At 38.0% G+C, this 13,443-nt stretch overlaps 1 protein-coding gene across 1 annotated transcript in view; it reads left to right on the top strand.

The window, feature by feature from the left end:
* LOC134586127 (cytochrome P450 2K6-like) overlaps window positions 1-12,990 on the top strand; it is a 53,016-nt gene extending 40,026 nt beyond the window's left edge. Inside the window, exons 6-9 of the mRNA XM_063441637.1 lie at window positions 8,065-8,206; window positions 10,761-10,945; window positions 11,863-12,004; window positions 12,788-12,990. Of these exons, the coding sequence (XP_063297707.1) occupies window positions 8,065-8,206; window positions 10,761-10,945; window positions 11,863-12,004; window positions 12,788-12,990 (672 nt within the window). The remainder of the gene's footprint in view (window positions 1-8,064; window positions 8,207-10,760; window positions 10,946-11,862; window positions 12,005-12,787) is intronic.
* Window positions 12,991-13,443: the final 453 nt, after the last annotated feature.

Genomic DNA, 13,443 nt, shown 5'->3' with positions numbered 1-13,443 from the left:
CGGTAAAAAGAGGAATTCTTTATTACAAAAAAATGTCTTTGCAGAACCTGTTTCACCCTTTCAGTGCAAAAGTTTGTTTCTTTCCCTCGATAAAAGAGGAAATTATTTATTACAAAAACATCCTTGCAGAACCTGTTTCACCTTTTCAGTGCAGTCTCTGCAGAGTCGTTCACTTCTCGTCTGAATGCAGAAAGATTCTGTATGAACCTGTCTCAATTCTTTTTGTGAGCAAGTTCCTTTCAATGCCCTCCACCATCAAATTCTCAAAGCAAAGACGCATGGCTTGTTGCTTCTCAGAGGGGGTCTGGCTACTAACAATGCTGCTCTGTAAGTCCGAGAAATACTTCTCTCATTGAGGAGAATGAGACCAAGGAGAAGTCTGCTCATGGACCACTGATTCCGACAGTCTTCAAATATATGATGATATTGAGAACAGTGGAGAGCATCTGCTGGGATCATTTCAGGGTGTTGCTGCATAATGTGCCGGAAGCGCCTGCTCTCTTGTGGTGGTGGGGGCTCCTCGTTTCTTACCAGTTCGGGATAACTGTTTGAAGAGGTATGTGAATATGTGGTCCAGACAAGAACAGTACAGCAACCTGTGCACACCATGGTGTCCTCCAGAGCTGTGAGCCCCTCAGAGAGATGGAGGACAGGATTATTTTTTTGCACTTTAACGAGTGCCTAGTAGGAAATGTGCAGATTGCCTAGGTAATGTGAGAAATATTTGAGAAACAAAATAATTTTCTGCACTTTAACTTATCGCCCTAGTTAATCTGCAGATTAACTAGATAATGTGCACATTAACTGATTTCTGCACTTTAACTGTAACATATATACACATACACACATGCACACGTAAACACACACTGATCAGCTGCCACAATATTAAAAACCACTGAAATAAATAGCGTTGATTAAATCATTACAATGACACCTGTCAAGGATATATTAGACTGCAAGTGAACAGTCAGTTTTTGAATTTCATGTGTTAATAGCAGAAAAAATGGCAAGCGGAAAGATCTGAGTGACTTTTACATTGTTATATAGGCCGAAAAGAGACGTGTCCATAAAGTTTCAGCCTTTCTCACAACTGTTTTTGCTGTTTATCCAAAGGAAGGCAAAAAAAAAAATTGTAAAGCTTTTTCTAATTTTGCATTTGAACTATTAAAAATGCCTTCTCAACCCCAGAATGGCAGTCAGATCTTTCCTTGAATAAAAAAAACTGTTAACGCACATATAAAAAAAAAAAAATCATATTCCTAAATATTATGTTTTTACAAGTATTCATCCAGTTGATGTTTAAACATCTGTACAGATGTGAAAGCACTTTTTCAGGTAGATAATTCTTTTTTTTTTTTTAAATGTCTTGTTTTTATTTAGATTTTGTGTGGATAACATCGGTCATTATAAATATGACCATGAAGCATCAAACTGGGATACAGAAAGAAAAAAACAGGGGGGGAGTGGGAAACATGCATAACATTTAACACAGCCCATATACAATAGTAATAACAACATCTTACTGTATTGTTGTCCTTTTCTCCTTTTTCCCTTTCTTCTTAAAGGGACTCTCCAGGCAGCCCCTATTTACTCACCTGGTTCCAGCGCCGGGAGCCTCGTGAAGCCGCGCCCCCTATTTCGTCAAAATGACGAAATAGGCGGGTGCGAGCAGGGAGCAATCAGACGCTTCCATTTGGAAGCGCCATTGCTCCCTTGTGCGCATGCGCGGCTTCGCCACACATGCGCACAGACTTCAGAGGGTGGCATTCATGCCGCCCTCTGAAGTCCTCAGCGCACTACCGCGTATGTGCGCGGTGTGAGCGGCCGCGAGCTGAGCTGACTGACAGCTCAGCTCGCGGTCTTTGCCCGCCACCCTCCTCTGCTGACAGGCTGGAGAGAGAAGGCGCGCACACAGTGCCTTCTCTCTCCTGCAAACGTCAGACGTATTTTCAAACGTCTGACGTGTACAGTGCCTTTTTAGGGCCCTGCATGATAGGAAGTGCCTCTAGTGGCCGTCTGAGTGACGCCACTGGAGTTATTCCTATCAATCAATGTAAACACTGTATTTTCTCTGAAAATACAGTGTTTACATTAGATTGCCTGCAGGGAGCTATAGATCTCACCTGAACAAATACATTAAGCTGTAGTTGTTCAGGTGACTATAGTGTCCCTTTAAATATAATGCAATCCCCGGAAAGAAAAAAAAAAAAAAGGAAGAGGGTCTATTTGACATTATTTAACATTAATGCATATTGATCTCTTATCTCCAACCACTGATGCCAACTTTGTTTATATAATTCTTCTCTACCCTTTACTCGGCTTGCCATTTTTTCATAAAAGCTAAAAGAATCAAATCTACACAAGATCTTTGTTGCTGTTAAGCAATGGATAATCATAATTTTTTCTTCCCAGAGCTGTGTGGGGAATATATATGTAGAAAAAAGCACTCTGGTCTAAATGGGATATTAACCTTCAGTGCTACCCTAAAAAAAATTGTCAATCTCTTCCCATAGTTTAACCCCTTAACACCGCAGCCAAATGTACAAGTTGTGAACAGAACAAAACGTAAACAAAACCTGGCATTTACGCTATATGTCTGTCCAACCGTAATTCACCTCTTTCATATTAAATGCACCCCCCCCTTATTATATATCATTTTATTCAGGGGAAACAGGGCTTTCATTTAACATCAAATATTTAGGTATTGAACATAATTTAATATAAAAAATTTATAAAAAAATGGGAGAAAAAAATATTTTTTTAATTTTTTTTGTTCTATGTGACATTTTAACTGTGGATGTCAAAATACTGTTTGCTTTTACTGCAATACAATACACATATTTGTATTCAGCGATGTCTCACGTGTAAAACAGTACCCCCTATGTACAGGTTTTATGGTGTTTTGGGAAGTTACAGGGTCAAATATAGCACGTTACATTTGAAATTGAAATTCGCCAGATTGGTTAAGTTGCCTTTGAGACTGTATAGTAGCCCAGGAATTAAATTTACACCCATAATGGCATACCATTTGCAATAGTAGACAACCCAAGGTATTGCAAATGGGGTATGTCCAGTCTTTTTTAGTAGCCATTTGGTCACAAACACTGGCCAAAGTTAGCGTTAGTATTTGTTTGTGTGTGAAAAATGCAAAAAACGCCAATTTTGGCCAGTGTTTGTGACTAAGTGGCTACTAAAAATGTCTGGACAAACCCCATTTGCAATACCTTGGGTTGTCTACTATTGCAAATGGTATGCCATCATAGGGGTAATTTTCATTCTTGGGCTACCATAGGGTCACAAAGGCAACGTAAGCAATCTGGCGAATTTTAATGTGAAAAAAATGAAACACAAGCCTTATATTTGACGCTGTAACTTTTGAAAACACCATAAAACCTGTACATGTGGGGTACTGTTGTACTCAGGAGACTTCGCTCAACACAAATATTTGTATTTCAAAACAGTAAAAAGTATTGCAGCAATAATATCGTCCGTGTAAGTGCTGTTTGTGCGTGAAAAAAGCAGAAAACTTCACTTTTACTGGCGATATCATCGTTGTAATACATTTTACTGTTTTGAAACACTAATATCTGTGTTCAGTAAAGTCTCCCGAGTAAAACAGTACCCCCCATGTACAGGTTTTATGGTGTCTTGGAAAGTTATAGGGTTAAATATAGTGCTAGCAAATTAAATTCCCTATACTTTCGGCATGGGTTGTCAGGCAGGTCCCGCTAATTGTAATTAATTAGGATACCTAATTATGTAAAATTATTACATAAATATATGTGTAGAATTAATATATGTATATATATACATATGTGTATATATATATATATAATTTTTTTTTAATATTTTTATTTATATATAGGTATATATATAGTGATATATACGTATATATTTATATATATAGATATATATATTATGATATATATATAATTTTGTTCTACGTGTATTTTGATATAAATATATATATATATTAATATCACAATACAGTTAGAACGAAATAACACATCTATATATTTTTTAATTATTTATTTTTAAATATTTTTTAAATTTTATTTTTTTACGTATTTACATATTTTTTTATATTATATATAAATATATATATAACAATAATTTTATATATATTTGATCAGTATCAGTCTACGTGTAATTTGATATTAATATATATATATATATATATATATATTAATAATTAAATACACGTCGTGTATGTGTAAATGTGTGTGTGTGTATGTGTATATATATATATACTTAGATCATATATATATAATATATATGATCTAAGTATATCTTATTTGTAACTGTAATTTTTTTTAACTAATATTTTATTTTATTTTATTTTAGGACAGGGGGGCAATGACAGTATCAGCCAGTGATTTCACATCACTGGCTGACACAGGATCAGTGATCACAGTGACTGCCTGTCACTGTGATCACCTCCTGCAGATTGAGTAATTGACCACAGGGGGGAGTGCATGGGTGGTACAAGCACTCCCCCCTTCCAATCTGCAGGGGGATCACTGTGCCAGTTACATGTGTCAGCCAATAGGCTGACACATGTAACACTGATCGCAGTGACAGGCTGTCACTGCGATCAGAGAGCTCTGAGATCGCAGTGACAGCCTGTCACTGCGATCTCAGACTTCGCAGATCGCGGTCACTGACCCCAGGGGGACTGCCTGGGGGGCCAGGTAAGTCCCCCGACCGCGATCTGCAGAAGGGGAACGCCGCCGGCCGCATGTGTCAGCCGATTTGAAATCGGCTGACACATGCTGAATACTGGTCGCAGTGACAGCCTGTCACTGCGATCAGAGACTGCAGATCGCGGTCACCGGCCACAGGGGGGGTTGCCTGGGGGGCCAGGCATCCCCCCCGACCGCGATCTGCAGCGGGCGATTAGCGCCGGCCACGTGGGCGGCCATTATGGCGAGGACGTAATATTACGCCCGCCGGCGTTTAGAGACGGTTCCTGCAGGGCGTAATATTACGTCCTCCGGACTTAAGGGGTTAATAATACAAAGGCACAACCAGAAAATATGTAGTAAAGACCCCTTATGTTTTAAACATGGCCAACATAAGTTGCTCGTCCCCGGGAAAATATGTGCTAATTTAGCTGGCACCCAGTATCATCGCATAATAATTTAGCAATAAGCTTTCCAGTGATTAAAACTACTGGAAACCCCTTTAGTTATCCTTAGTGCCTGAAACCAACTTGCTATTGGAAATGGTGCCTTCAAATCTCTTTCCCATTTTAGAGCATATTCCTGTTTCTTAGGTTCCCATTTTGTTAAAAGAGTATTGTAACAAAAGGACAGAGCTTTAGTATTAGGCATTCTCCCTGTGCATTTTAGGGTAAACGGTGTTAATCGCTGGATTTTTTTGATTTTATTTGTTTGTAAAATGTTCCTAATTCGTAGGTATGTGAATATTTCACTAGGTGGTAGAGAGTATTCTTTAACCAAATCGGGAAATGATTTAATGCCTGAATCATTATATAGTGACTGTATATGGCATAATACCCCTAGCTGTATCCAGTAATCCAGCTGCAAGTCTGAAGTAAAAGCAGACAGAGTCTGCAAGGGTGCTACAAATAATAAGTCTTGTCCCAATGAGAGTTTAGAAATGGACTCTCTCCATATATGCAAAATAATTTTTGTAGGTGGGAGCAAGTCTGTTGCCTTATTACAAACTTTAATCCCCGACCATGGAGTGGAAGTTAGTGAACCTTGTGGGAACTGAGAGCTTTCTAGTGATAGCCATAGCGGAAAAGAAGCCCTTTCTAGAGTCGGGAGACCTTGGGCAAGTATAGTAGCCTTATAATAAATATTTACATTTGGAACACCTAAACCACCTTTAACAAATGAAAGCCAAAGTTGGTCTTTCGCAATTCTTGGTGGTTTCCTTTTCCATATATATGCATTAATCTGGAACTTCCGAAGTATAGTGTTTGGAATAGTAATTGGCAATGTGCGAAAAAGATAAAGAATGTGTGGCAAAATCATCATTTTTATTGTTTGTATACGGCCTAACCAATATATTTCTTTATTCTCCCATGTTTTAAGTTGATGGTCCAGTTTATGTATTAGTGGTAGGTGATTTTCTTTTATTATCAACTTATGTGTTGCGGGGAGTTTGATACCTAAATAAGAGATGGATGTTTTCCACCAGTCAAATGGGTATATCGCTTTTAATCGCCGTGTGATGTATGTTGGAAGTCCTAAAACCAATGCCTGTGATTTTTTAGAGTTATTTTTGTAGTATGATATTTGACCAAATCTTTCAAGCGTGGTCAGTAGCTGTGGAATTAATGATTCAGGGTCTGATAAGAATAAAAGGACATCATCCGCAAATAGAGCAAGTTGTTCTTCCCCTATTGGCGTAGTTACACCTTTAATAGCTTCCTGGGCTTTAATATATGTTATTAGGTGTTCCATACACAGGATAAAAAATCAATGGTGATAGTGGGCAGCCTTGCTTGGATCCATTTCTTATTTGAAATGATCTGGACAGAAAACCAGAATTATATATTTTGGCTTAGAGTAAAGGGCCATTAAATTACTCAAAAAGGCTGTAGGAAACCCCATTCTTATCAATACTTCTTGCATATAGGACCAATTTAGTCGATCAAACACTTTCTCAGCGTCAAGGGCTAATAATATGCCCCTTTGGTTGTTAGTTTGTCCCCAAGTGATTAAGTTTAGAAAATGGCGAGTATTGTCTCCTGGTTGTCTTGATGGGACAAACCTTGATTGCTCCGGTGAGATTTCACAAATAAGTCTAAACAATTAACAATTGACTGAGTTCATGCACATCGCCGTAGCGATATATACCCGTATCTGAGAACGGTGTGTATAATACATACATACAAAAAGTCCCAACAATGTAACTTTAGTGAGCTTGTCAGAAAGATCCCCACTAAGTTAACTGTGCAATGTCGGTAGGTAAAGTTTGTATCGGTATGTCAAAGATAAATCCGATACAATGCAAAGTATCTACACAGTCCAGCTGAAAGGGGGTTCTTCCTTTGAAGCATAGTTAATGCAAACTCAGTCTAAAATCATGATATCAAATGAATATCCTGTACATATACTTTGTTCTACGGTCTCTCGATAACAGGCGTATTTCTGATGTCGCTAATGGGGAACCATACCGACATCCTAATGCCTTAACCGGCATTAAAGTCAAAAACACTAGTCACACAGCCTGATAGTGATTGTATTAGTATTGTATGTACAAAAGTAAAACATGTACAATTATAAGTATATCAGACGGTCATGTGCTGATCTACTCGATCGTAGGACTGAAAGCACAGAGTGTAATAATGTTCAGCACATGCCTAATAGTCTAAGTCCGTGATCTGAAAACTCTTGGCTAAATAAAGATAAAGATAATGAAAAATAAAGTAGTTGGAATGGTGCCTTCGAGGGCACCTTGTACAGGAAAGGCAATAAGAGAACAAGGAGTACTAATACTCATGATGCTAAGAATGAAGCAGTTGTTAAAAATCGGATAATGCAAATTTTAATTAATTTGCTAATAGTACGCTGATCGGTGTCTAGTCTGTCTATTGTGCAAAGGCAGCTGTCAGCCATATAAGTTCCGAAGGTACCTGAGTGGCTATATAGTTTAGCCCGTGGTAAATGTCCGCCCACAAAGTAAAGGTGCCAGGGAACACAGGAGACAAAACTAGATAGTAACTAGATAGTAACACATGTCGAGCCCCAACAGATTTCCACCTTTTCTCTTGTTACTAATTTTCTCAGGGTTAACCCCTTATCTGTTCCCACAGATTTCGGGACATTACTCATCTGGCCAATTTCTCATCAATCTGTGGGAAGTACTGGAACAACAAATCCTATCCATGCAACTTATGCAAATAATGTTGTGGCTGATTTAAACAGAAAAGGGAAATTGAGATAGAATGAACACATGGCAAAAGTGCCAAAAAACCTTGGTCACAAACACATTGCAGCTTAAAGGGTTAATGAACTAATTATTTTGGTGAATGTAAAACAAAGTATACTAACAATACTAACGAGACTTTTTTGCCTCATTACTTTGCAGGAGGAAAATAACCCTAAAACATATTTTCATAATGCAAATTTGATGGGTCTTATAAGAAACATTTTTGCTGGTGGGATAGACACAACAGCCACGACCCTACGCTGGGGTCTTCTTCTAATGCTTAAGCACCCAGACATTCAAGGTAAAAGCTCACAAAATATTTAAATATACATTTTAATGAATGACAATACAGCAATCGATTCACCAAACAATAGCTAGAAAAATGTTGGCCAAATTTTTGTGTGTTTTTTTTTACTACTATGACGAGTATTATACTATACTTCAAGGGAACTATTGTCAAAAATAATCCTATTTTTAAAGAACTATAAAGATTATGCATTAAAACATATGTAAAAAAGGCTGGTGAGATAGCACAGTGAACTAATGTAGAATCTGTTCAACCTTTGGGGGTCGCAGGTTGACACCCTGGCAGGGATGACTCAGCTATTCATCCTTTCTAGGAAGATAAAATGAGTACCATTAAATTGGGTAACTATAAATAATAACGCCCTCTGAATGTTGTACAAAAATAACATCCCCGTAATGTACTTGGAAAGCAGAGTAATATGACTGTACCTTTCCTGGTTATATACTTTGCTATTATTATTTATTTTGCTTTTATTATTTTCAGAGTTCTGCAGCTGGAAAACCATTGGCTATTATCTCTCTGATTGTGTCCTGACACCATAAGCTGAATATGAATAAAATAGAGAAAACTCCTTAGCTGTGTCTAAGCTGGGGGGGTTTACAGCTGTAACATTTTTTTACAAATTACTGCAGTTATAAGTCATTCTAAGGGCTGAAAATGGGTGTAGGGTACTCTTTACATCACAACATTTGCAATCATACAATGTTTTTATTAAACATGCACAATGAAGAATTATGGTTAATTTAAATCGATTCATCAGAAAATGATTTTTGCTATGGGTGATTCGGGGTTTGTCCATGGAACGTTAAGTTCGGATGCCTTTCATCCATGCAATTGTTTTCAGAAAAACACTTTTAACAATATCAAAAAGATACAAAAATGCACCTATCAGTCTTTTAATTTTTCACTCCAGTACTCCTCCAAGACCTTTCACATGCTGTGTATTTTAAAACTGTATCTCCTTTTCTAACAGAATGAAACCAAAGCTTGATCTCAAATTCAATGTCATAAATTAAAAGCAAAAAAAGTTACCTATGCACTTCCCCAAATGCCTATGCACATTTAAATAACGGGAGGTTATTAGCACCACTGCAATGAACATTAAAGCGCAAGCTCACCTGACAGGTGAAGGCAAACTTCTTAGTTGAGTTCTACACTCGGCAGCAGCACTGTAACATGGCTGTTAAATACAAAAGCAAATACAAACACACAAAATTAATTCCCACTACTTCTGGGCGGCCGCTATGGCTACAGAAGCCTTAAGATTTATTGCATTTTAGATGGAAGCAAGTGAATTGTTAGTGTAGGACCCTCTTAAGAGTTTTGACTTGTAAAACAGGGCAGGTGAGCTTGCACTTCAATAGCCATTGGAGAGGTACTAAAAACCTCCTGTTAGGGCGGAGCTAGCAATGGACCAGAACGGACGCACGATCCCCGAGCTCCGTTATCTATTAAGGAAAAACTCCTGATGTATACTTAATTCCTAAATGGGACAAGGTGGGACCTCATCCCCTGACTGATACTCACTACCATGGGCCACAAAACCAAAGAACCAAGGGTGTATAAAACACCCAATAGCCGGGATATCATCAATCTCTTCAGGGACTCACAACAGGCCGCATACAGGCCGCATAGCCCAACATGGTGTTGCAGGACGACGTATCCTCATACTCCTCTGAGGATTTCACCTCCGATCTGGGATCCTACAATCCACTGCCAGTGGCAAAGAGCCCGGAAGGCAGTTTGTAATTTCTTTTACTATGTGAAGTTCCAGTAGTACATTATTTTTCAATTTTTATGGGAAAAAAAAAGCAGCTCTTGTTTCCGTTGCTAGCTTATAAAGCCTCATATGACACGTCGATTTAGATGTAAAATAGAAGGTATATCTCTCCCATCCCCAACCTCACAATCTAAGAGCCACACCACACATAGTGACAACAATAGCGTAGGAGGGGGTCTTTTAGCCACGGGTTAGTAACTAACCTGTACACCCTACTGATACGGTTTCATTCTATGTAAATCTGTCTGTGCACAAAAAAAATTCTCTCTTTGCTTACTGTCCCTGTATAAAGTTTGTATGCCAATATTTTGTCTTTAACTATGTTACTCATGCTTGCATGCTCACAAGTAAAGTGAGACAAAAATAAAGAATTAAAAAAAAACTCCTGTTATTTAAAAATGTATAGGGATTTGGGATAGTGCACAGGTAACATTTTTGCTTCTGTACTATATATTTTGACTTATGAAAACTGTAACTATTTCTGCCGCCCCAGGAGTAGTGGGAGTTTGAGCACAGGGCATAATCTTGTGTTTGTATTTGCTCTTGTGTTACACAGCCATGTTACGGTGCTGCCTATTAAGGGTTAAAACGTGTTTAGGGGTTCACAAAAATACCCATTTCTGTCTCATTAGAGATTTTAGCTGAAAGCAGCAAGGTGAATTGATAGCGTAAATAGTTTGAATTTATTAAACAATGTGGAAATCATTATAGATTTAAAATGTATTGTAAATTGCCATTAACAATTATCTGTAATCTTACTGCCCACAGAAAAAGTCCAAGATGAGATTTCACGGGTGATAGGATCCACAAAACCAAGATATGACCACCGTTTGCAAATGCCATATACCAATGCAGTTATACATGAAATCCAAAGATTTGCCAATATTGTGCCTATGAATTTGCCCCATAAAACTACGAAAGATGTGAACTTTAAAGGATATTTTATCCCAAAAGTATGTTTTTTCTTTATCTAATTATATATTTTGTATTTATGTTTGTAGAGATTTATGGGGCAATTATCTAAAGTGAGAGTTCAAAGGGAATTTTTAAATTTAAAGGACCACTCTAGTGCCAGGAAAACATACTCGTTTTCCTGGCACTAGAGTGCCCTGAGGGTGCCCCCACCCTCAGGGTCCCCCTCCCGCCCGGCTCTGGAAAGGGGAAAGTGTTTAAAACGTACCTTTTTCCAGCGGTGGGCGGAGAGCTCTCCTCCTCCGATCCTCCTCTTCTCCTCCCCGTCTGCTGAATGCGCACGCGCGGCAAGAGCTGCGCGCGCATTCAGCCGGTCACATAGGAAAGCATTCATAATGCTTTCCTATGGACGCTTGCGTGCTCTCACTGTGATTTTCACAGTGAGAATCACGCAAGCACTTCTAGCGGCTGTCAATAAGACAGCCACTAGAGGAAATAGGGGAAGGCTTAACTAATTGATAAACATAGCAGTTTCTCTGAAACTGCTATGTTTATGAAAAAATGGGTTAACCCTAGAAGGACCTGGCACCCAGACCACTTCATTAAGCTGAAGTGGTCTGGGTGCCTAGAGTGGTCCTTTAAGTAGGCAAACTGAAAACATAACTGACTCATAGAATGTTTCCAGTTCAGCTATTTTGACCTTAAAGGGATTCTATAGTGCCAGGAAAATAAACTCGTTTTCCTGGCACTATAGGTTCCTGTAGTTCCTGTAGTGCCCCACCTCCATTACAATCCATTTTACGCTAAAGGGGTTAAAAACCTTTCAATCACTTACCTGAAACCAGCAACGATGTCCCTCGGCTCCGCCCACGCTCCTCCCCCACCTATGATGTTTAAGTACTAAAAAATGATGCCAACTACTTGTACATAACATTAATATTGACATTACATTCTCTAGGGAATTACTATTGTCCCATTACTGTACTCAGTTCTTCTTGATAAGACTCAGTTTGCCGAACCAGAAAAGTTTAATCCGAATCATTTTCTGGATGCACATGGGAACTTTGTAAAGAAGGACGCTTTAATGGCATTTTCTGCAGGTATGTAAAAGCTTAGGGAAGTTTTCAATTAATGATGAAAGTTTCTAATAATCAAAGCTTAACCACGTATACAATTCTGATAATTACTTAATGCTCATTTTATTTAATATTCACAAAAGTTTATATTTTGTAGATCTACAATAAACAGTCAACCATTTTGAAAAACGTAGTTTGACTATTATAGACTAAATTTGTGACAGTTATTGTTTTGTGTCTTTTATTTGGTCTTTTTGGGGACAGAAAAAAATATAATTTTTTACAGGTATTTCAGACTTATTGGCTTCTCATCTCACTATTGTCAGTAAGAAATGGTAGGTGGGGAAAATTTAGTAGTTCGTAGTTGCTATGGAGACCTCTGAGAGGTTGATTTATTAAAGGGACTCAAAGGAAAGGAGAGTGGACTACTTGGAGCCCCCATCCTCAGCATGTTGGTTGGATGGGGGCATAAGGAAGGACTGACCCCCCACAGACTTTTTACATTTTCTTTGTGATGGCTGTCTTACAAGAACTGACCAGTCAGCATGTTATGTAACAATAATAGTACCAAGGTTTTTTTTTTACCAAATAGCATTTGAATTTATTTATTTATCTGATTTGACTGTCTCTGGTCAAAATCTAGTTAAAATCTAGAATACATTTGGTGTTTGGTACAAATGCAAATCTTATTTTCTATTTTCTACAGCCTATATAGAATTGAGAATTAGCTCCTTATGTTGTTGTATGTATATATTGTGCTTATCTTTCATTGTGTTTTTTTTTTTTTTTTTTTTTTATGGATTGCAGGTCGCAGAGTTTGCGTCGGTGAAACTCTGGCACGAATGGAGCTCTTTATGTTTTTTACAAGTCTTCTACAAAACTTTCACTTTTGTCTACCTCCTGGCATTACTGATGTTGATCTCACCCCTACAGTTGGAATTCTGACACCTCCTTTCCCATATAAGATGTGCGCAATACCAAGAGCTTATCTGCATACGCTGAAAACATAGTTAACAAATTATTTTTTGTTTTATAATGTGTATAAAGTGAGAAATAGGTGGTGCGGCTGCTCATTAAAGGCAGGCACATATAAAAAATAGCTAGCATGCTACACAAAATTAAAGGAAAAAAAAGCTAAATGAACATAAAGCTTAAAACAGTGGTCAAGAACTCCCACTGTGATGGTCCTCCCCATGATCTCCAGCTTTTCCCCCTTTATCTACAGCTTATATATTTTTAAAAATGGAAAAATAAATAAAGGTACTGCAATTGAATTTATCTTGGAGGAAGATGCTGTGTATATTTGATGTTCCCTGTGTGGGTTCTCATAGATAAGTATTTTTGAAATTTTAAATAGAGGTGGAATCTATGTCATCAGCTCCCCTCTAAAATTAAAACCCAGTGTTATATATATTTTAAATTTGGACTGCCTGTACTTCAACTGCAAGCTCAGTTTTTTCAGC

The sequence above is a fragment of the Pelobates fuscus genome, chromosome 2, assembly GCF_036172605.1.
Source record: "Pelobates fuscus isolate aPelFus1 chromosome 2, aPelFus1.pri, whole genome shotgun sequence".
Taxonomy (NCBI): Eukaryota; Metazoa; Chordata; class Amphibia; order Anura; family Pelobatidae; genus Pelobates; species Pelobates fuscus.
The sequence above is the reverse complement of the archived record's forward strand: the minus strand, read 5'-3'. Positions and strand labels throughout refer to the sequence as shown.